Source organism: Tachypleus tridentatus, chromosome 11, assembly GCF_004210375.1.
Source record: "Tachypleus tridentatus isolate NWPU-2018 chromosome 11, ASM421037v1, whole genome shotgun sequence".
Classification (NCBI taxonomy): domain Eukaryota; kingdom Metazoa; phylum Arthropoda; class Merostomata; order Xiphosura; family Limulidae; genus Tachypleus; species Tachypleus tridentatus.
The window spans coordinates 23,635,960-23,662,350 of record NC_134835.1 but is presented as its reverse complement, the minus strand read 5'-3'; the positions used below and the strand labels follow the sequence as shown (position 1 = coordinate 23,662,350).

Genomic DNA, 26,391 nt, shown 5'->3' with positions numbered 1-26,391 from the left:
CAAAACCATAATTAATCATTTTAATGAAAAAAAAAATTACTTACCTACATTAGGCCCCAAAGTCTTAATAACTTTTGTACTAAAAACCAAAAGTTACAAATAATTACCACACTCATCAGTTAATGATCTATTTACTTTTTACAGCTAGTGGTATGGTGAAAGAATTTTTACTTGTTTTATGCAAGTTTCATACAGCCTTACCAATTACAGTTTAAATTGGAAACAACTTCAATATCGTAACAAAACTATTTTGTTTTGAAATTCCTCTGAATAAGGAGTTTTACTGGAAAAGGAAATTAACAATCATTGATCACTGAAATATATCTCAACTGAAGTGTAAAAATAAAGTTAGGTTTAAAAACTAAATACATGCATGACTTACATAAAAACTTGTTAAAACTCTGCTCATAACAGAACACCATTGAAATAAATTTTTGTATTATATATTACAATATTATTAATCAGTTTTCAAATATATACATCATCTACTGGAACTTTCTGTTAAGATTTCCATTTGTCTGTTTTAGTGAAAAACCTAAAAACTTTGTTAACCCTAAGTCTTCTTTAGTTAAAAAGTAAAATGTTCAACATATCTTTACATAACGATTGCAAAAACTTTCCTTTAAAAAAAAACCTCATCTCTCCTGGTAGGAAAAAATAAAACTAATCAATACGCTTCTTTCTTTCTCTTTTCTAAGAGAACAATTTTTTTGCTTTGGAAGAGCCAATACGAACCTTTTACCACACTTAATCAATGACCAGGGCAACACTCATTAAACTCTAAAACAAACTAATATTATCTCAAATGATACTAAACAAAATAAAGAACACAGAATATAAAAAACAACTAGTGTCAAACTACTCTGAGTACAATGTTTGTCACCATAACGTGAAAACTACAGATTATGTGAAGCACCTCTAGCATCAACTTCAAATGACTTCAAAATCTTCACTAATTTTTCCTACTTAAATTAAGAAAAAAAAAATCATTATGTAATTTTAGGTGTTGCAGACAGCTCCCTCTAGCATATATATTATGTACTATACATACCAGTTCCTCTTGTTTTGTAGGTCTGCATGTTCCATTTTGCATCGCGTTTTTTCGTAGCTATCTTCAGTGGCATGAATCTGCATCTTCAATAACATGCTCCCAAGAGATTCTAAGGTCCTTAGAATATTTCACAATTCTTAATACTCTAAGAGGTCTGTTATACAAGCACCATTTATTAAAAACAGACATATTAAGATATCTCAGTTACACTATAAGCATGAAACAAACATATCTTGTAATGGTATATCTGCCAGCAGTTACATTTCCTGAACAGAAATGTTTTTTAAACAATAAAATGCCTTATAGTTGACAAGACTAAGAAAACATCCATATCTGCTTATGTACAAACACATGACCTTTAAACAGATCATGGTACTAAAACATTTGTTAAACTATTCCATGCAAACATCTGCTGAACACAAACAGACAGCACACTGTTTATTGATTAATGAACAAATGTAGATAGGATTAGAATCGACAAACAAAGCCGTCAAATGTTTGTCATTCTTGTTTTTAAAACAATAAAAATGTTTTACAATAAAATTCTTCTTAAGAGTTCTTTTAGTGGGAAAATTTATCATTCTTATTTCAACAATAGGTGCAAACACAAATATACTATACAATCTTGTTTTCTAAATTATCATTAATAACTACTATTAAAAACTTATTTGACAATAAAGTTTTGGATTACACTTATTTTTTAACCTTGAAAAATAAAGCATACTTAAATCAAAAGTAAAGAACTGGACCTATAATCTGTGGAAGATTATAATTATAGTTTAGGTTTCTTTTTACCTTGATCCCTTCTGATGAATACATTCAAAGTTTCCTTGAGGATTGTCTGTTTCCGTGTTTGACACGGTAAACCTGAAGGACAGTCTATCCTTCTCGTTCACTGGGACATGGATTACCTGTAATTTACAAGATGAACTACTATTTTTATTATATTAATTAACAATGACATGCATATTAAGTTCCTTGAGTGCTGGGAAATGAAGGACATATTCATCGCAATGAAACTGTTTTAAACGTAAACAAGGAGGGTAAAGAAAACATGCATTAGCAGATAACTATGTAATAAGTTATCCTGTTCACACCATAAAAACAAACACTCTCCTTTCTACCTGCTAATTGGTATTCTCAGGTAAAACTGATTTTTCACAAGAGTAGATCATGAATAATGAGAGAATCAAACAAGAGTCATTCTACATGTCACTTATGCATTACTATAATAACATACATAGAGTCTCTAAGCCTTAACACTTAATCTTTCTGTTTGACTCTTACCTTCGATATGCATACCACGTCATATATCACACAAAGAACTATGACTGTTTACAACTGACTTCCTGATAATCTACACAAGATGCAAGTCTCAAAATAATCTTCTAGGTTGTATCCAAGTATCACTTTCTGACTTTTTCTTTCTAAAAGTATCCTTTTCAGGAAAATTTTTCCCAGGTGGGTGTCACTAATATTATGTTATTTGGTTTTATCCTGCTGTGGAACTCAATAAAACAAAAGTATGATAACAACAAGAGAGTTATTGCTTGACAAATTTCATTAAAAACTACATGGCAGCTACATACAATAGTTATCTCTAAATTTCAGTGAAAAACTAGAGGGAAAACAGCTAGTCAACACCACCCACTTCCAATTCTTGCGAGAGCAAATTTTTGGATATGATTGTTAATCTTATAACTCGCTAATCACGCCACAATATTACAGCTGAAACATGTCCTCTTTACATTGAATACAGCTATAGTTGATTGAAGTTCTCAAACCTACAGTGCCCACTCTACTTAAAGTTCCATTGAAAGAGCCCCAAGACTGGTCACTAGCTGCTGTACCATTGGTTTTTACTGCTCAATTTAAGAGCAGCATCTGGTGAGTACATAACAATTGTTAGTATATTTGCTATTGTTTTCACAGTGCAGAGCAACATAATTCACTATCTGCACTGTAATCATTATAGGAAATCATTTTAATGCAGTAAGTAGGCTTACCATTTACACACTAGAAGCACATTTGTTGACACTATTCCACTCTACAAGAATTTTATAAAAATATTATTTCTTTACATGTTTTATCATTATCAGAGTTATTGCTGGTTTATGTCTTTTCCCCTTTCAGAATTTTTATTTGATGTTAAGTCAAAGTTTAATATCCCCATTATATCAGTAACAGTTCTTAGTAAAAAAAAAAAAATACATAATTTCTACGCAACATCTCTCATTTTTAAAATACTTTTTATTAAAATTACTTACATATTAGCTTTCCTCCCACTGCTCTCATTTAGATATTTTCCTTTTAATTTAAAATTCCAAAAATTACTTGCATATCAGTTCTCCCGCAGATTTCATAATGTAAAGCAGTTCTTTTACTCAAAAGATTTGATATTTAAAAATTAATTATCAACACATGCACACAAGAATGTTCATTCATTGTTAAGTGATGTAGACTACCTGTGCTGTGGTTATAGCAAGGAAATCAGACTAAATTTTAGCATTATAAGCACCAAAGTGTAACACCGAGTTACCAGGGGACATGCCTGTGATGAAGTACAAAAAATGCCAAAAGACAAAATGGTTCTAAAAAGTTTGAAAAACATTTGTTTAGGTTGGAATTTTCCACAAGGCTACATGAGAACTATCTGTGCTAGCCTTCTCTTATTTAATGTTGAAAGACTAAAAGAAAAACAGCTAGTCATCTTCCCTCACTGCCAACTCTTGGACTACTCTTTTACCAAGGAATTGTGGGGTTGACCATCACATTATAATGCTCCCATGACTGAAAAGGTAAACAGGTTTGGTGGGACATGAATTTTAACCTGCAAACATAAGACTGCAAGTCAAGCACCCTAATCATCTGGCCAGGTTAGGCCTAAAACTTTTGTTCACATAATCCCAGTCTAAACACAAAATACCTGTGCTTTGTTTCTTAATTTTGTCTAGAACTGTTAATCTGATTTGGAAATTTTGTTCAGATTTCTTCCAAAACACTAAACCAAGTTACCAGTATTCATCTCCTAGGAAGACCACAGTTCATTCTCCTTTTGAATCTCCTTTTGAGATGTTGCTTTAGTCAACAAGTTTGATTATAATTAACAAACCCCAAAATATCAAACACAGTTTCACAAAAAAATTGGATATAACTCTACAAGTGTTTGCATGTTTAGCATTAAGCTACATAATTGGCTATCTGTGCACTGTTAACCTAGGGAAATTAAACAGGACCGTCTGCAGGAGAGATAGTCATTATCACAAATAAATAAGAGAAAATTTCTATCACAGTTCATAACTGATATTTCACCAGTTCCGAGATGAGAAGAGGTTCTTCCAGTTCCACAGCTTGTAAACGGTCACGATGCTATCCTGTCCTTGGATGTTGGGTTCTTCCAGTTTCACAGCTTGTAAATGGTCATGATGTTATCCTATCCTTGGATGTGTCAACACTGATGTTACATACAAGTTTAATTTACAATATGGCAACAAGACATCCATCTTTACATCACACACTTCTGGAAGACGGATGGCATTACTGCACCGAGACAGCGTATTGCGATTTTGAAATTTGATTTCTTAAGAGTTGGATCTAGTCGCTCTGCAGCATCATCAGGATTTTTTTTGATTTTTTTTTTTATTACAGTATTTAATTTTCTTAGAGATAGCTTCGTCTATTAGAGGTTCGGTACCGGTACGTAAGAGTTAACTTTACATGAGGAAACATATATTATTTCTTGCTGGTTTACCTGTCTTGTTTCACGTTAGAGGTTTGATATTAATTTGTGATTTTAGTTGAAAAGTGTTTAATAACTGTACTTTTTTTTTAATTTTAAGCGGTGGGAGTTGAAGAGAAAAGTTTTTTTAATTGATTTGTGAAACAACGTAATTTTTTTGTATTAAACGTAAAAGACAGTTGAAAAACCCTAACACGATCTCACGGCCTTGCAAATAAAGCAAAAGATACGTCCAGTTGTTGGAATTGCCCCGTTAAATTCATGTAGGGTTACCTTGTATTAATAAAGTCGTGAATAATGACGCTACATAAAAATGTACAACTTTTACAACATAGTTTAAAGCTGTCCTTCTTAGCAGAATCGCCGATAGTCCTCACTCACTTAAGCTGTGAAACAGAAACCTAAATATGACGTTACATCCGACACACAACTCATGTGCGCATTGCGTGTAAAACTGTCACACTGTTGCCTATAAAGGATAGGATACGTTTCACAGATGCTAAACCACGTGGTTCTACAATGAATACCAAAACTGATGAGACCGTAACCGTTATGAAACGTGCATTGAAACGAACCTTTAATCACAGTAAATCAGTCAAGAACAGTCACATCCGTTCCACTATAAACAAATACTTGCGTTACAAGGATATTTATTACTAATATTAATAACAAATATGCAAGACACCTGCCGAAGCTTTCTTACACAACCTAACCATCGAAACAGAAGGTGAAAACGTAACTCAAGATATCAATGATTTTCGAAAACCAACTGTCTGCACATCACAAATCACGAGCGCTGTCTCCTGTGACTGAACAAAAACCTTTAAAAAGGCATTTTTTAAAACCTATTTAAAGATCGCATTTCATAACTTTTCCTTAATTCTAGTTCAACTGAATATAAAATATACTGATTTACACCAACTTTTAGGTTTTAATATCAGTTTACAGTAAGATAAAGTTTTCCTTTCATTCCGTTATTTTGGACGCACAACCATACATTTTCTGGACATTTCTATTATTCATATTATATAAAAAGCAAATATTTTGATGAAAAAGTAGCCTTAATTTTGGTAATCCAGTAGATTTTGTGCTGAACGTTTGGTAGAATTTAACTAACAAACACGATGTTAGTTTTGTTTGTAAAACTGGGCAAGAGAATATCAAGCGGGAATCAAACCACGAACTTTAACGTTTTAAGTTCGCAAGTTTTATCGCTGACCCACTAGGGAACGACAGATGTCTGAAGAAAAAAAAGTGCAAATACTTAAAGACGAAACAATATTGTAAAAATCAACAATTTCATAGGAATGATTTACGTGACACGTTTAATTTGTCCTTAAACAACCGGAATATTTTATTTCTAAACCTAAACATACTGTTCCAAAACTCTGGGTGACGAGTTCTTGACCCTATCTATAAAAAATAGAATGGTTAATGAAAACCCGAAACAAAATTTGTTAATACTTTATTAATCTGTCAAAGCCTTCTAGAGCCTAATTAATCAAATTGTATACACATTACTCGATCAGACACAAGAAACATTTTTTTTTGTTTTAAATTTAAAAAGTAGGCGTTGTCCGTAAATAGTTAAGGAAGTGAAAAGGACATTCCTTACACATACTCACCCCACACAAGAAGATTGGCACCTGCCTACATACCAGGAGTCGATACCGTGGAGAAAACGCCAAGGGGCTAATGACCTTCGAGTCGACCATGAACTGCATCGTACCACGACTCTTATAAAGGTGTTACTTTGCTTATAAAATACTGTTTCATGTTTCTCTCGTACTATATTAAACATGTTACGTATTATAATTTATTTTGGACGAGTCTCAGATTTATTATGTTACGTATTACTATTACAAATAACCGGAAATTTTAACTTATAAATTAATATGCATCAAATTTATGATATTTGCCAACAAGATTGATACACACAATTTTAATAAACGAACAATGACACAATTTATAATAACGGTTATTGCTAATAGTTATTACAAATGATGGCTTATATACAAGACGTCTAATGTCTCCACAGACATACTTACGTCCGAAGTTAATTTACTGAAGTCAAACGATTCGTAATGTTAGAAATCTACAAACGTTCTCGGTCCAATTCTGTCCATGAGACAAATGTTATTGATTCTTACTCTTAAGAATCTTCTGCAAATTTATAGAACAGGCAAGACTTGCGCAATACACAGCCAACAAACAACATACGTCACGTGCAAAAAAAACAAAACTATACTGAAACTATACGTATTAAAATAAACGTATAACAAGACAAAACAGAAAAAAAGTTGAGCGAGTACAACGATACGATTTTATAGTTCTTTGTTATCTATTTTTCTGGTAATACCCGAGATCAACTAAGCCTAAACACTTAACTACAGCTGTTGTTCTCACGTCACATAAGCATGCTGTCGCATATTTAATATTACAGATCTTTTTGTTTGAATTTTCTTCACATAATGTAAATTTCTTGAACTAATCTTGTACAAGTTATAAGACTACACGGTTATACAGAAGTTCCCACAGCCGTGATATTTTTATGTCATGTCAGTGCTTCATCACATTTCTTTATATATTTTTTTTTATCTTGCACCCTTAACGTGTGGCCGTACGCACTACCCCTAATGAAAGAGTAACACAGGTATCTACAGCGTTCAAACATGACTCAGAAACATTTCGAGGGTGTTCTATTTTTGCCTTACTCTGTATTTATTAATCGTGAACTCACGTTCAGTCAATATTTATTCTGTCTGTGGTTCTCGCCATCAAGGCACATCAACAAAGAAATATATAGACCTAATTCTGTATGCATATTCAAGAAATGACGTCAAGGCTTGTCGATTACTGTTAGTACACCTGCAGGGCATAAACGAACCTAGCATTCTGAGTAGAAAGAAACTGCATAACAAAACGCTACGAAAGTTCTATTAAAATCAGGCTTAACACACACAATGAATAATTCCATCACGTGGCGTATCCTCTTTTCAGTGTATATAAAATTATACAACTTAATACACTATCCTATCAGATTTACCATTAGACCTAGCTTGCTAAAGTGACGAAACAAAAACCTGGAAATGACGTTACAGCTAACTCGCATGCGCACTGCGTGTGCATTTAGTCCTTTTGTTGTTGAGTTACCCCTTTAAAGGTAACGGTGAAAGTTGCACTGAAGTGACACCACGTGGTTCTGCGATGAACACCGAAATCGATGAAATGTTGGCTGTGCTAAATGCGTGCTTTGAAATGAAACGTTTGTCTTAGTTTGTGTCAATGTACAAACGATATCAGTCAAACCAACCAAACTTGTGCTACTATAAACAAATAAGGTAAAATTAACAGTCTGTAATACTTCGTAGCACTCGAAACTCTGGAAGCACTCAAATCAGTTCAAACCTTTACACGTTCAGTTAAAGGCAGTGTGACAGTTTAGTTGTTAGCTACAAAAAGTTAATCAATGGACTGTCGATGCTATGCCAACCAGAGGTTTTTAATTATAAAGTTACTTGACTCGTCGAACAGCAATTGCAGGAAGAAGCACGTTATGCACAGACACCCAAGTACACATAAGAAATTACATCCATCGGTAATATGACTGGTAAAGAATTCATCGATAAATGCACAGTAGATACTTTGTACTAAAAGTATGTACGAATAAAGCACGATTCGTTTTCCTTTTCTGGAAACTGTGGCGTTTCCTCGCTTCGCATTTCTACCGTTACATGACCATGACACTTCCTGACAAGTCCACTGGATGTGACAAAATGAAATTAGGAGGGGCATGACTGCCAAGCTCGTGAGAAAAGCAAACAAACCTACCCCAACCAGCTAGGGCGATTAGCTGCAACGTCTGGGTTACAGGCTATCATGAGAGCAATATTCAAACTCTGTTCGCAGCCGAAACTAATTATAAAGACAAACCGAAAAGGACTAACAGCACGTTGTTAGCGAAATGTTATATCCAACGAGGCATTTCTTTAACTTGTTTCAAAACGTATTGCAGCTAGCGTATTCCGTAATTCACTGTAATCTATGACATTTTAATAACACTTAAGACATGCGATTTAAAACAAACCAACGATTAAACTCTTAAACTGCGGCCATTATCAACTGGTGCTGCTACCTATAACATTCCCACTGTTTAACGGTTAAATGTGAAACCTGAAGAGCCAATCAGATATCTTACTTTAATCGAAATTTGTTCTTTAAAAGAACGTGAGGGAACCTTCAACAGCTACGACACTTGAAACTATTTTAGGCAGGATTACGATAAATTAATCTTTTTTTGTCCTTTTTATAAGCGAAATTTTTGTGCGCCACTAACAGGAACCGTGAGGCATGCGCATACCTGATTCGATTTTAGTCACCGGGATCTCTTCAAGAATAACCTGAAGTTGACATTATTTTATACACAACATTATATTAAATTAAGCTACGAGATTTCAAATGGGTCAAGAGATAAAGGAGACATGAGCTGAAAATTTGTACTTGAAAAAACAAACGAACGAAAGAGATATTAAGTCGCTATCCGCGGCTAAAACTCTGGAGCGTGAACAACGTTCTGTGGTCGTATCGAATATAATAGATCAAGTCATCGATGAAAATAAATGTTATGTATGGTGCCAGGGGAATTTTAAATATATTTCTTCGGCAATGTTAGTTAACCCTAATACAACTGTGGACAATGAAACAAGTCCAAAAGTGCATCATTCACTCGAAATGTTGTTATTTGGTTAACCTGGACGTATGGATAAAAACAAACAGTTATACACGTGTAACAAACTGACCTCGAATCGAGGACACACGTGCTATAGTTCGTTCCTCAAGGTCAGGGCCTGGGGCACCTACTGACTAACCTTATATTTCTTCTCTCGGAGTGGTTTCTCGTGGAAGTAGAACGTGCGTGTTGTATTCTAATTTCTTTAACGACAATCCATTGTAAGAATTTCTCTCGTTATGAAAATTTTCGTCACAACAACGTTATTAAAACACATTAACCAGTTCGCCACCCCCCACATATTCTTCTTAATTTGTTCACTGCAGACTGGAATCACAAGGGTGTAAAAAAAGTAATTTTTTGTATCTCCCACAAGTCACATCCCAATAAGCTTTTTATTAAATACTAGAAATCATCTGTTTACTAAAACTGCAGATATTTTTCACGTTATTCTTAGCATGTCCACTGCAGTTCCAAATCAAAAGTATGAAGAAATAAAATATTCTGCTTCAGATCTATTTTTAGTCTCCCGCAATTCAACAGTACTCACGGCTTCTTTATTTTTGCGTTTATACATCCACGTTTAAGTGACCAAAACAATATTTAGGTGTTAAAACAGACGGTATTATGTATTCTTACCTCGTATTGGATGCTTGTTTTGAAGCTCTGGAGATTTCTTTTTCATTGTTGACAAATTTATTTCAGAAACATATTGAGCAACTGTGTATTTTACCAACGTTTCACTTGGTTATTTTCTTCAAGGTAAGACGTTTTATGGCAACTAGTTATAAACCTCAGAAACTTAATAAACGTCTAATCGAAGAAGTCAAAACGTTGACAAAAGTTTTTCTTAAGTCTGCTTTCTCGGTAAGTTTCAACAGTTACCAGCAAAAGACCGGTACAAGTAACTGTCGTTGCGAAACTCGCTACAAACGAATCTCACACCGCAACATTTTCTTTCACACTGTAAACACGACGAAGGGTTGTCGTACTTGTTAATAAAGTTATTTAAATTTAACGAGTATTTCATTGTTACTAGTTTCGTTTGTTGTTGTTGTTTGTAAATATCCTCGCTCACGCTATTTTATTATAGGCCTTAATCACATGATTCGAAACAAAAACACAAGTCACTCGTGAATACGTTAGGCCTACTTCAGAAGGCTGCTTATTTGTCACATGTTCTTCCAATTAACACCGACAACAAAGTCCCAGTTATAAACACTATTTGTGCAATAACAGAACCTTTTTCGGACAGTCTCTTGTTTATCACTTTACCCTAACTGTTACTGAAAAGGTTAAATTTGAGTTACTTTCCAAGTTTGTCTTGTTTTTTTAACCAAATTTTCTCTTGAAATGAAATACTGCTAAAAATACAGCACTCGGTACCCTGAATTTAGCCCACACCCAAACTTGGTTCCGTTACTCTGGGAAGGGTGGAATTCTTGATAGATGTGCGACATTTGGCGAAACCAAAGAAAGGCTCTATTTATTTTCTCCCGAAGTGAATTTCGGGAATGTCTAAATAGCCCAGATATTAAAGGACCAAGTGAGAAATGAAAAGTGGACTGGATACTTAGACAGGTGTCGCTATCAGCACATTAAGACGGTTTCCGTTCTGTAACATAGCGATATGCTACCATACAAAAAGAAGTCGTCGTTCAGTAATACAGTGACATCGTTCAATGCAGAGTGAAGTCCTTTGACAACAGATTTCAACATTACCGTCTGAAATCTCAGTCATTGAGTTATTACAAATAGAAGTTTTTCACGTGTTTATTAACCCTTAAACAGCAGTCTTCATCAATAGATACTGCTACCTACAAGACATACTATTTAAAGGTTAACAACAGACATGAACAACTTTGTTATTACACGATATAATACAATCATGGTAAAATACGATCCAACACAACAAAACCAAGGTTACTATTAATTTAAATATGGAACTGATAAACAAACTAGTTTGTGAAAACACAAAACAAAACTACTGCTTTAGTTTTATGGAACATTTATTGCGAAACTTGAACCGGATCGTCGCTAAAGCACTTCATATAAGACAACTTTCAAATATTTACTTCTGACAAACTCGACTGAACCATCACAAAACGGTTTAAAAACTGGATCACCACAAACCAGTCGGTAAGGGGAGGGGTGTGCTAGGGGATTCATAAGACTTGTCTAATGCTCGGCATTATTTTAACTATACCACGACTTTTTTTGTTTTTAATGATAGCGATCCAACCTTAGAAACTTGATTCACCTGTAACTAACGTGTTTATCACTTGTAACTGGAGCGAAATTCCTTTTACGGAGAGACTGTTTTTAGACTCCTTGTTTTTTGTTAATGTAGCCCGAGTTTTGAAGCTAATGTACTAATAAGTCATTAGGTAACAAATACACTGTCACTACGACTACAAAAATCAAGCTATGACATTTTATATAACTTTGGCCTAACACAAAGTTTCTCTACCTCATTTGGTGCTGTGCACCCAGTTTATGTGAAAAGTAGTAAGTCTCTACAATGGTAAAGATCATTCATCCACGTCGTCTCTTCCAGCAAGGAAAGATAAAACCTATTTTCTGACATTTTGCAATCTGCAGTGGTGACTCCAAATGTTAAACACCACCCATCGATTCCCACCTCCCTCTGAAAAGATAATTACAATCCCCACTCCTATGCATATGTAATATAAATATCATAATTCTTTTATCTTACTTATTCTAGAGCACAAAGAAACAATTAATAATTAATACAACTTTTCAAGGATAAAACTTTATTTACTGGAACTTACAAAAAGAAGTCCAACACCGTCTTGAAATGTAGAAACAATAAAAGATCTTTAGTAATAACTAGGCCTAAGGTATTGAACTGATAAGGACAATGTTAGTACTAGACCCAAAGATCGATGGTAATAACACTATGTAACAAAACTTTTACTACTTCTTGTTCCTGGACAGAAAGTGTTGTTTCCCAATTGCTTATATCTAAAGTAAATGGAAAAGACCTATTTTTCTTTTTAAATTTTGCTTTTGTGATCTGGGGGCGTATAACGAAAACATGATGGGAGACTATATTTGAGGGCTGATACGTGAAAGTGATTTACATTACAGTTGCAAATCTCGAAAAACTACTCACTTCTAAACATTTTTGTATAACTTTAGTATAAATACATGTAAATCTTGATTCATATGTTGTTTTATTCAGACCTTATGTAAATGAAAATGTGCAAATTTGTCCGTTTTTACATATAAAATAGGTTAATTTATAAATTTCATTATCTAGGTCACAAAAGCAAAGTTTGAAGGGAATAATGGCCATTTTCTGTACTTTTACAACATAAGCAATTAAGAAATAACACACTATCCAGGAACAAAATTTGTGTTACGTAGTGCAATTAGGTCTAAGTACATAACTGGCAATAATAAACTAGACCTAAAGCACAGAAGTAGTAACTAAAATGTCAATAATACAACCAAAGGTCGCGGCTATTAACTACTTATTATCAGAGTCTAGAGTACGAAACTGTTCTTCTGAGTGTACATCCGTGGTAGGTTGGGGGTGGGTTGTACAATGTTAACCTGAGTGTACATCCGTGGTAGGTTGGGGGGGGGATGTACAATGTTAACAACCTTATTTGGGAAAAAACGAACATCAAAAGAAAGCCCACAGTTCATACGGGGAATACTGCCCGTGTAACACGTTTAAATACGAAGATTGTTTTTATTAAGTTACATATATGAAAACGGTACACGTGTACGATATATACGCTCTGATAATTTCATTTTACCACCATTCATACCTATAAAGTAGATAAGTTTGTGTGTCGGGCAGAAAAACAAAACTGACAGTGGCTACTCCAAACTGATGGACGGAAGTGACTGAACACGTTCAAATAACAGGAAACTTAGTTCGAAATGAAACCTTTATTGTGAAAATGTAAAAGTATTTAGCAAGTTGTTTATGTTGTTGTAAATGTGATGGATTATTAATTCAGCTGATGAGAAAGCTGAGTGACCAACAAAAGTTTCTTGATTTGTTTGTTTCGAAATAAGTACAAAGCTACACAATGAGCTATCTGTGCTCTGCCCACCACGGGTATCGAAATCTGGTTTCGAGAAGTGCGTGTCCACAGACATCTCATTGTGCCACCTGGGGAGGGTGTCTTGACAAGTGCCAGTAATGCAACAATCGTTAGAAGAATAAAACGACAACCTAATTACAATAATGATATTGTGGATATTGCAAAGGATTCACATGTATTTACGTTATACACTTATTTTAATATCAAAATTTGTTCCAATTGATGTATGTGACGTATATCGTTGGATATCTGTTGCGCAAATCCCTCCAGTTCTCTAGACTTGTAGAAGATTTTCGAGAGTAAGAATCAACAATACGTTTTACGAAAACACTAGTGCGCCTTCGAATATTGTTGAACTTTTGAGAATCTAGCCTAATGAATATAAAAGCAACACGCTGACATACAGTAATACTGTTGTTCACCTACAGTCAGTATACTGTAAACCTCGAAAGCTATAATTGTGATTAATGATTATTAATAGGAAAACTACAGATTTTTGACCAGGAAAGTTAAGATTTCGAACATTACGAACCGTTCAACTCGGGAAACTCAACATCGGACGTTAGTATTTCTATCAGAGCATTTAATATTATCCTCAGGAAGAATTCACCTGTGAAGAGCAGAGCTAGCTCGCCTTCTCGTCAAGTGACGTGTATCAATGTAAAAGTAATTCGCTCTCCGTGAACTTCGATAAAATATTCAGATCCAGACCAGACAGAAGAATAAATATTGTTTGCGAGTTAGTAAAATTATTTGTATATTGAAATACATTTGTGTTAAGAAAGACAATTGTGTGTAGCAATCTTGTTGGCAAATATCGTAAGTTCGATGCATACTGATATTCAATTAACTTTTAAATTAAAATTTCCGTATTTTTAAATCGTAATACGTAATATAATAAGTCAGAGATTATTTATAATGCGTAACATCAACCAATGATGACGAAGTATTTGATGAAATTGAAGATACTTTGTAAACGCATTCTGAATAAGGCTGTTTATAGCTACAGTGCTAGCTATGATACTGCATCACAAGTTGACTAGCAACCAATAAACAGTAACTTTCGATCGGAGCAGGCTTAAGTACTTACAGCGAAACTAAAAATCAACATGGCTAATTAAGTGCATTTTTCTTGCGCATAAGAACTATAGAATGTATTGTTTTATCAGTTAGGTAGTCTAGTTGTTTATGATATTTTCGGTCGTAAACCCAATAATACCTCACGACGATTGGTCAGCTGAGGAGATTTAGGTTAGTCCTAAATATAAATTTAACAATGTAAATCGGTTTTTACGATAAAAGCGTAATAACGAACAACACATTAAGGTAAAATAAATGTAATGACATTCGATATGGTAACATTGGCTTGCGATAATTTTATTGTCTTGAAATATGCACATGTGCTACAGTAATTCCTGTACACTGAATCCAAAAATAATCACTTGTTATCATACATATTTTTCTTAAAACGTCATAAGTACTTTTTCGTAAGTGTTATTTCCACTGAAATCGAGTCACAGTTTGTTAAGTTTAAAACGTTGGCAACCACTGGCTATAGACTGCTCAAGACCATTTGCGACGCGAGCGTTATCGATTCTTCAAAAACTCAGCAGAAACACGCCACTAGTGTATATACGACTAATGGACCACATGACGTGTCGTTCCTGGATACCATTTGTTTGTGCGTGAACTTTGACCTTCTTTTCCTTTTCAATATTATTTACCCGTCGTTATAGCAACAAGAGGTTGTGTTTATAACCCAAACATGTGTTATATTTGTGGTAAAGATACAAATAGATAAAACATCACAGAATTCGTCAAAAAAACACTATTACGTATATTTTGGAATAAAACATTGGGAGCAAAACAAATCATGGGCCCCGCAAAACTTCTGCACCATTTGTGTTGAAGTATTGAGAAAACGGAACAAAAGGGTTAAAAAAAATCTTTGCCTTTTGGAATTTCAGTGGTTATGCACAAGCCCAGAAACCACAGAGACGACTACTATTTTTACTCATGATAAGTGCAAGGCGACAACATTCGTAATAAAAGGATTTTTTTTATCTGAACTTTCAATCCGATGTCAATACAAATTATGATAAGAGATTGTATTCAGTCTCAAACGTCTGATGAACCACAACTTTTCACACAAGGTGAACTTCACGATTTGGCGAGAGATTTAAGGCCTTTGGAGATTATAGGGTCCAGACTTTGGGACAAGAACTTACTTGCTCCAGGATTATCATTTTACTGGAACTGAAATCGCGAGAAAGAAATTGTACCATACTTTTGTGAGCAGGTTCACTGGTTTATTTCAACAATGGTACTGAATTAATACCAGTGCCGAAGCTGCAGTCTATGATCTGGCTTGTTTTGAATTTCGCGCAAAGCTACACGAGAGCTATCTGTGCTAGCCGTCCCTAATTTAGCAGTGTAAGACTAGAGGGAAGGCAGCTAGTCATCACCACCCACCGCCAACTCTTGGGCTACTATTTTACCATCGAATAGTGGGATTGACCGTAACATTATAACGCCCCCACGGCTGAAAGGGCGAGCATGTTTGGTGTGACGATAATTCGAAACCGCGACCTTTAGATTACGTGTCCAGCGCTTTAACCACTGGCCACGCTGGGCTACAGTTTACGAACCAAGTGAGTGGTGATTGTTCATCGATTCTTCCAAAAGAAGTCTAAAAGGTGCTCTACACGATGGTAACACATGCATCTGTTTATACTGGTCATTTAGTTCATTTGAAGGGCACTACAAAAATTTCAACCTTCTTAATAAGGTCAAGTACAAAAGAACATGGGAAGACTTAATAGCTACTTGTATGTTGTTGGGTCAACAGTTAGGTCATACAGAGTTTCCATGTTTTTTGAGTGAATGAAACAGACCACGAAATCAACAGTGAATAAATAAACAGTGGTCACACAGAGTCAACCTGATACAAGGTTCAAAAAACATTGAACATGAAAGTTTGGTTGATACAAAGAACGTCCTGTTACCTACACTTCATACAAAACTGGGCCTGATGAAGCAGGTTGTAGAGACCTAAGATAAAGATGGTGACTGTTTCAAGTATCAATGTAAGAACTTCCCAGATCCTTCAGAGCGAGACTTGAAGAAGGAATTTTTGTTGTGCTCCAGATTAGGAAACTGACTTTGGACGAACAGATCGAAAGAACAATGAGGAAAGTTGATAAAAGAAGCGTTACTTGGATTTAAAAGATGTTATTAACAATTTGTTAGGAAACAACAGGGTTATAAATTACGAAAATACTGCCAATAACATGTTAGATAATTTCATGGAATTGGTTTTAGTATAAACTTGAAAGTTCAGTTCTTACATTCACATACTGACTATTTCCCTGAACCTCTCAGTGCTTTCAGCGAAGAACCAGGAGAATGATTTCATCAAGATATTAGAGACATGGAGAGGAGATACCAGGGAATGTAGAAAACCAGAATGATGGCTGATCGCTGATGGTCATTGGAACGAGATGTTCCAAACGAAATACATAAAAGTTCACAACACACAGTTTTGAGACACAGATTTCACTAAACAAAATCAGAATGAGGATATATGCGTGTTCTTCCCTTTTCTTTAATTTGTTTGTAATTTTTGTTAAAAAAACAAAATAAAAAGATTCATTGTGGTAAACGTAATAATTTAAGCTAAGTAAAATTTTTTCTTCTCGATTTGGAAAACAAATCCTTACGTGACAGAAAAAACAAAAACAAAAAAAACGATTTTATTCAAAACCTGTTTAGCCGAATTATGAAAACTCCGCTGTTACAGACAAATGTTTTGTGTAGTTAAATTCGAGGGTCTGTGTAATTAGTATAACTGGTATTACTGAACGAAACATTTTAGAAAACAAAATAGTATTCGGTATTGCATTTTACAACTGGTTCATCGAGTTTCTCTCAAATGAAATATTATGATCCTAGTTTTTATCGGGAAATATTTTACAAGTTCGCGAGTTCTCCATAGGTGATATGACAACAGAACAGTATTAAAACAAACATTTGAAAATGCCTACTTAGACTTTAAAATTCATATTCCAAAGGCAATCTAAAGGCTCCTATCCTTCTCTCATCTTTGGAACAACTCCATTATCCATCGACATTGGGAATACCTTGGTATTTTCAGTTATTCCAATCCACTTACAACGATGGAATATTATATTTTCAAAATCAATTGGCTACGAGAAATTTTCTGTTTTCCTATAGTAATGATGTCCGTTTCTATGCGTATTACGGGTATTGTTGGATCTCCTTGGACCTAACATCCAGAACATGTTTTAGATTTATTACTGTTTTAAAGCATAAAAAGCTTAATCACGATATTTAAAGACTGTGTTCGCTTCGTTGTGAATTAACATTTGCTGACGTAATCAACCATGTTACTCTCCTTGAGAGCAGTTTCAAGTGGTAACTTTATTTATCTTCCTTTATGGTAACCAATCATACCATGTTCCCCCACCTTCTACAAGGACAATGTTTGTCCTTCTATGGTAGTTTACTGTGTAACTCGAGCCCGAGTCAAAGTAGTTAAGACTAATATCATCTATTGGCCGAACTGTGAAATAAAACGAACGTGATAGTTGACCAGTACTGTTATCTGTTAACACAGTTCACGGTGGAGTGACCGCTGGACAGTGAGACCATGTCTGAAATCCTTTATCCAGTTCCCTCCTAGTAAAGCTATGTTTTTTCTACTGTCCTTGTCTGGTGCTAAGAGTCTTCAGTACGGAACCCTAAACAGTGACTGGGAAGGACTGTCCACCAGTCATATGTAAGAATCTTCTTCGTTTGAACAAACTTTTTACTCATCTAAAAGTATACCGAACCTATTTATTCTTTCACTGAAAATAACACTCAACGGGCACATCTTAATCTACAGGAATTCTGTTGTAATTAATTAACACTCGTCGGAAACAAAATTGGTATTTTCGGTTAAAACTAAGTCGAAATTCCTCCAGCCTCACCAAGTATTTAATGGCTCTTTTACAAACTGTTTACCATTACGATTTATATTTTACTGCGGAAGACTAGCACATCCAAGTTGACAACTGTGATTCTTGCACACTTTGTGGTTCTGATCAGTGCACTGGTTGAGCTTATGAAATGTAGAAGAATTGAGCGCAATTCTGTATTGAATAATTTAAATTTATACTGACCATTACATATGTGATTAGCATATTCTAGAACTTTACAGATAAAACCAGATATGCTAAACCCGAAAATTATGGATTTATCGGATTTTGTTTTACACGTTTTAAACTTTTCATTCGGTATTTATCGGATACTTAACAAGATGCGATTCAAACACAATAAACACTAGAATCATAATTCGACTAACTGTTGCTCAACATTTCACAAACATTTAGCGATTCCACTTATTTTCGTCACATCTTTACAGTGAGTTACGTAACAAAGAACCACCGCTAGAGGACGCTACATAATGAAGTGGGTAATTTGGAGATTGAAATATTAAAGGTGGCGTACACTTTAAAGTAACAAACTGTTATACTTACCCCATTGTTGGCTTGAAACTGAACGGTCGGTTTTGGACTGGTACTTCCCTGCAACAGTTGAAACAAACAATATCAATACTGAAATAATTATAGTACAATGACGTAGTAATTACAATGATTTCATCTCGCGAATTCCGGTTAGTAGACTGCACTGCTAATCTGTAACTTGAACATTTACAGTCCACCAATTTTGTCCCTCTCAAGGTTTGTTTGTTTGGAATTTCTCGTAAAGCTATACGAGGCCTATCTGTGCTAGCCGTCCCTAATTTTGCAGTGTAAGACTAGAGGGAAGGCAACTAGTTATCACCACCCATCGCCAACTCTTTGGCTATTCTGTTACCAACGGATAGTGGGATTGACCGTCACGTTATACGAGTCGAGGGCCTTAACAACCTAACCATGCCGGAACTCATAATAAAAGTATTTATAGAGATGACAATTTACGGTGTAATTCAATAAACCTCACCTTCGGCTTTGTTTACGGTGTACATGTAATAGTTTTCTAACATACAGCCATAACTTAGAGGCGGAAAAAGAATGTTTCATTATGTTTGAAGTACTTAGACGTCTAGCAGAACTCTAAGTTTTCTATTAAAGGAAAGAAAGTTTGTTTGTTTTTAATTGTGATATAGTTTATAAAACTAAGTCCCTTTGTACCCAACTCTACACATCTCATAACATTTCATCAAGTACGAATTGTTTATTACTTCGATCTAAACACGATGACTTGCATATTTGTAACACTTAAGTTTAATATATTTGGTTTGTTTTCCTCCTCTTTACTTCACTGCGTGAAATTTGATATAATTCGACAATTCTTGGAAGAAGGAACGAATCTCCTGGAGTTACGTCATACGTAACAATCAGTAGAGCTTACGATACAGAGGCGTGTTGATTAAAAAAACATGTTGACGTCAGTCGTACAAACTTCGCGCGTGTTTACACACAATACTACAACAATAATAAATCTCCGAATACTGTTACACTATACCAAACTGTTGCTTAATAAAGAAGTTTCTGGGTAAAAACTAATTAAATTTATTCTAAACATTCTACAAAACATTTAGAAGTTATTAGACAATATGCGTGTATGTAACTCTGAGTGTTCCTGTTATAATGGTAAACTTGTGTATTTAAAAATGAAACTCGAAAACACACAAGACATAGGGGAAAACATTAAAAACTAATTAATAAAACACACAAGACATAGGGGGAAAACATTAAAAACTAAAGAATAAAACACACAAGACATAGGGGAAACATTAAAAACTAATTAATAAATACAGAACTTGTACTTCATGGCTACCATACAAAGTGCTAGAAAACAATAAAGATGTAAAAAGTATTGATCTGACAATCCTGTATCGAGTATTTATTAACTTCAAATATATTTTCAATTAAGCACTTTTCATTATTATTTTCATAATACTGAAAATAGTATATCAAATTTCATTTTTTTAATTTTGGTTTATTGTTAATATTATTTTATTATAAAGATTGTTTTCCATCATTAGCTTAATGTATTTAGGACCGTCCTAAAATTTCCTAACTAAATCTCATAAGATGTTACAAGAATTACGGCCGAAAACGTCGTTAACAGCGACGGTGCCAAACGACTGAAACCAGGTATTTCAATATTTATTTAACTATATTGATTGCCAGGTTGATTTTATTCTCGCTATCAGTATATAATTTGCTATGATGGGTAGTCAATACAAGCTGACGACTTAGGTACAATCATTATAACTCAGTTGTTTTAAATATATCTTTTACTATCTTACACAATTTACCTTTTATTTGCTTGATAAATTAGCACATGTCATCAACTACTGTTTAGCTTGAAACACAAAAATAATTCGTGCATTACAATACATGTTCCTAACACTAACGTCAAATCACAACAGGCGTTTCACGAGTTTTCGTAATTACTGATCACTAAGTTACAATGAAACCGTTTTTACAATAACCACTAATAATGGTGCGTTATTCGAATAACAAATACTGCGAGCACTTTTTTGTTGTTATTATTAATAATAACTTAGGATACACGTTAGAGTAACGGTTCGATGATTTGAACTGATACATTTGAAATGTTCAAGATATTAAATTGTGGGTTTTATTAACAACAATGTTCCGATTTATAACTTTTCTAAATAAAAACAAACGTTTAATAAGAAACTTATATAAAGTGTAACATTTCCAATGGATATGTGAACATTACAAAGTCTGGCTGAGATTCAGACCATAAGAAGGAATGAAGACATGATCTAATACACGGTGAATACTCACCTGATCCTACACTAGAAAAATACACTAGTTTACAGAAAGATTTTATCACAAACATACTAATACAAAGGACAAACAGTAAGCGTCCAAATCAATGCTAGTTTCTTACTCTCCTAGAGAATAAAACAGTTTAAAAATTATTATACGACACAAGTGCCCTAACTCTGCTTGTTGAAGAGAGCACATTAACTGTCTGAGACAACGACAGAGCAGCTATTGTGTTGGTTTACAAAATTAAAAGTACTAAAAATATGGCTACAAGTCAACATTTCAAAATGTGCTTTAGTTTAGTATTCCAAAGCCTATGAGCGAAGGCACACAAGAGTATATAACCATATGTCAGCCATCCCTCCATCTACCATATCCATTGTTGCTTTGGTTTTTCACTTTGTAACGGGACTCAAACAGACCAATTGGAACCCACAAAAACAGTACGCTTATGGTACTTTACCAACACATCTTTGTAAAATGAAGACAATGGAACTGAAAGATATTACGATTTTTGCATATTAGTTTGTATGTTAATATGCATTTTGGAAAACACTACAACTTAGCTATTTCTAGAACTAAAAAAATTCAACTTTATAACTCATACAAGATTAGAATGTTATCAGAGACATTTTCTGTAATTTAAAAAACTGAAAACTCTAGGAGAGAGAAAAGTATTTAAGTAAAAATATGGTCTGTTTCAAATATATACCAGAACTTTCACATAGTACACTTTATAGGTAACGTTAATTTACCACATTACAAAATTTTTTGTTTATGAAAACATCTTCGATTTTCATTTACCTTCAAAATAACCAATAAATATGTTTTTATAAATTAAAATCTTTTGGGACAAAGATAAATGAAAAAAATGGTTTGTTAAGAATACAAGTATTTGTATTTGCCATGCACGAGTTGAACAAATCATGTTAAAATAATGAGAACATACCGTCTGAGACAATTCTTATTTCAACTGCATGAATTCTAAGAATTTCATTTCAACATTTTTATAGTTACTGAAAAACAATTACTAATAAAATTTCACAAAACAAAACATTTTAAAACAGGATTTTGATTGCGGAAACCTTACGAAACGTTAAAGCATTCTATAAAAATCACACTAAACTGCAAGGCAGTCAGTCCTCTTTCCACATATTATTTTGAGTTCTATTATATGAAAGGGTAAATAAATTGTTTAAGTTATAAACTAATATTATTTACCTTTTGCTGAAAAATATCTAAAAGTCATATCTATATTTTTCGATATTATAACAAAAACAGATAACATATCGAACATTGACTGCAAAACAAGCAATCAGAAAATAAAAAATAACGGAAAATGTTTCCTAAACCTCATAATGTTAGCCTATTTTTCTAATCAATAATTTAATCCGTCTACTCAATGAATTGATATAACAACGTTAAAATGTAAAATTTATTAAAGTGCAACTTCAACACAAATTAATACTGAAATACATTGCAACTTAAAGTTTATTTCACAATATAATATACCACAGAACATTTTAAATTTGTCATATAATTTTAACACATAAAAATAAATTTACCCATCTTTCTATAACGAACTGACAAGCACACCACGCTTTACTGCAAATTAAATACAAAACTAAACATAAATGTATCTCTAAGCCGCCTAACCGCAATAAACTAAAACCCTGTCAACAAAATATCAACAGTATAAAACTTTAACATTAATTTCTCAAAAACTGAACATCCAACACGTACACGTAACAACAAGAAACTCACGTTAATTTTCAAACAGTCCTCGATGGCTCTCAGTGCAGAATCAGTTAATTTTACAAATATTAATGATTTAGAACTGGAATAAGTTCCCTGTGAAAAGAGACCGTATTCTTGCCCTTCCACGAGCACCGCCATTTTAAACTTTCTTGCAGTACATTCTTCCGCATGTGCTCATGTATGTATATTACCCAAAAGGCTTTGCAAGTAGGCTAGCAGTCACAGAAGCAACATAAACAGTTACAGGAGATCACGTATATGACGTCACTCCAGTTCAGCTTGAGTACTGAACGCACGCATTTAAAAACTTGACTTACCTAGTTGTAAAACCTTTTGAAAATACAAATAGCGTTATTAATAGCTCGTTAACTAATAACACACTCATAATATTAAGCAAATACAATATATTCTATGTTTTTAAAGGACGAAAATTTGTTTTCTACACCAGAACCCAAATTTGACTTGTTTATAAACAATATTTTGATATTTGATGTTATTCATAAAGATAGACCTTAGGTTTAAGTAACTTTTATGGAGTCCTGCATTGTTTGATATTCATGGTTAACTAGAATTTTCTGTATTATATGATATAATCTACGATCTCTCGACAGTATCAAATTTGTTAAATCCATGATTTATCAGTTGCGCTTATTCCTATGACGATTTCTCCCTAATATTTTCATGTGTCTCTCTACCAGTTTCTCAAGGACACGAGCTGAATCTCGGATTGGACGCGCCCAAATCACTGAATTGTCAAAAATAACTTATCTAAACATTCGAATTCTCAGATAATTCACTAATTAGTTTTCCTCAAAGCTTCTTTGCGAATCTCACCCCCCCCCACACACACACACAAAGAAAAGAAAAAAAATCTTTATAAACAAAATTTAATCTCGTGGCATTCAACTTCTCACTAGTTATCGAACAACGACAACTTGTTCATCTACTAAATTATTCAGGAGGCTATTGAACTTCCATTCTCAAAGCTGGGCAAAGAAATCTCCTTAATTCAATTTCGAATAAACTGCTTTCTTCAAGGCAGGAAGTATAAGCTTACATCGCTCTAGTGGCTGAAAAAGCTACGAATTTCAACATTTCATAATTAATTTAGAATATATGTTAGTCAGATATGTTCACGTACGTTTCTTAGCACTTTTGCATAAACACGTAGTAACCCCTTTACTGATGTAAAGGTTACAAACATTAATCGTTAGAAAGTGAGATCGCTTCCTGTTTCTATTCTCCCCCCACACACACACACACAGAAGGGTGATACAAAAGTTTTTTCCTCTATGTGAATGTTATATAAAATGGTAGGTAACAATGACGTTTTGTTTGTTTGAAGTTAAGGACAAGGTAATACAATGGCTATCTGTGTTCTGCCTACCATGAGTATCGAAAACCCCCCGGATTTTGACGTTGTAAATCCCCAGACATGCCGCTGTACCACTAGGAGGGGAATGCTGTGTTTGATACTGGTATATCGAACTTTATCGTTTTGAATAGAATATCAGAATTCCAGTACTAACGCTTAGCGGGGGATCCTTAGTAGTCGTGATTGTAATTAGATGTCAAATATATCAAGAAGTAGAGCTACAAGCTAAAAGTTTATACTTAAAATAAAACCTTAGGACCATCCTATGAATCTCTATGCTGTGGCTAGAAAAATTATTATCTCAGCAGACAGTACACACACACACACATTAACTGTGAATGAAGATTTATTTTAATTGATCATTTCCGATGATTATTTGATTTGTTGTCGTAATTCGGTTTTAGCAAAGCTACACAAAGGCTGTGGTATTTTCAAGCTCAAATAATTTCCTCTGAGTAATTGGGTAGAATGACAGGAGGTTCGGCAAAGAATGTTTTGCAGAGTTGAAAGGAATTTTCTTACTTTGAGCTGAATTGTAAGAAATAAAGAATCTGGACAGAATTTGAAACAGTGTAAAAATAATTTGTATTTAATTAATACACAATCAAATTAGGAATATATAACAGAAGACGACACTTTTATTAAATATCTGAGAAGCAATTCCTTCCCAAACTAAGAATTATATATATATTTATTATTATAACGAAAAAAAAAATAAAACAGAGTATTTTACCTCAAGGTATCACGTCACCCACTAGTGGAAAAGATCAACTACTTTTACATAATTTGTTTTACTTTAGAGCATTCTTTCCCGTCACAGGTGAATTATGACCTGGAACAATAGATAACTAGGGCGAAAGAAACGTTATCTACTTCCTTGACTGATGTTTTACTCATAAAATTGCCTACATTTGTATGCATGAAAGGTTTTATGAGTTCTACAATCAAATAAAAGGGCTGGAAGATGCCTAGTATGCATGCATACTACAAGACTATCTGTACATTGCAGTTCCTAATTTTTGGCTGATGAAATAGAACGAAAGAAGCTAAGCAACAGCACCCACTACTAGCTTTTACTGTACACTCACAAGTTCAGAGAATGTTTTTACAGGAGCAAGACGTGAACCATAAATTTTCATGTTCACAATTTGAGTATAATAATTACTGGGCCATACCAGACCCGATATACACGAATACTTACAACAAATACAAAGAGTGCCGAGCTGTCAATTTTTTTGATGGAATAACACGGAGAATTGATATGTTTAGTTGTGTTTTCATGTGAGGATAATTCAGATGACATATTCATGTTCTTAGTTTTTAAGGTTATTTATATATCTCAAACTCTGATTAAAGAACAGTGTATTACACATCTGAATACAGAGTGTAACAGCTTTTACCAAAGAACTTTTCATGTCTGATATAATAAAATTGTGAAGTGTCAGAAGAAACAGTTTAAAAGTGAAGATAAAGTTTCGTTGTTAGATGACAACTTTACACTACAGCAATATCTTAATAACTTCTGGATTTGTCGTTTCTTAGTTAATTTATGATACCTGTTAATATTTGCAAATGAGTTGTATACAGAGAGATTAACATTTCTATTTTAAGCTATGTTTTTAATATTTTAATTTAGATGTTTGTTTAATAGAGGGCGTCTGGCGCAATATCTGTAGAGTCCATGAAAGTCAAGGATTCTGTAGAAAATAAACATTTCGTACAGCCCGTGCATGCAATAGAATGATATAAACATGAAATTCCGTGAAATATTCACTGAGTCAGTCAGTTGGTTGTCATCAGTGAGTTAATCAGTTCTATATTTCAGCTAGTAAACTCAATAAGT

General features: G+C 33.9%; 1 protein-coding gene across 6 annotated transcripts in view; it reads right to left on the bottom strand.

Moving 5' to 3' along the window:
• The window catches only part of LOC143231750 (RNA polymerase II elongation factor ELL-like), a 34,716-nt gene extending 11,367 nt beyond the window's left edge, over window positions 1–23,349 (bottom strand). The window contains exons 1-5 of one of the 6 annotated variants that reach the window (XM_076466387.1): window positions 23,180–23,349; window positions 19,142–19,189; window positions 1,847–1,962; window positions 1,052–1,168; window positions 45–79 (exon numbers count right to left, since the gene is read on the bottom strand). In XM_076466387.1, the coding sequence (XP_076322502.1) occupies window positions 45–79; window positions 1,052–1,168; window positions 1,847–1,962; window positions 19,142–19,189; window positions 23,180–23,311 (448 nt within the window). In that variant the 5' untranslated portion in view covers window positions 23,312–23,349. Of the gene's footprint in view, window positions 1–44; window positions 80–1,051; window positions 1,169–1,846; window positions 1,963–10,158; window positions 10,362–19,141; window positions 19,190–23,179 lie in introns of those variants that run through there. The other 5 variants (XM_076466386.1, XM_076466385.1, XM_076466389.1 and 2 more) reach the window with 5 other exon arrangements.
• Window positions 23,350–26,391: the final 3,042 nt, after the last annotated feature.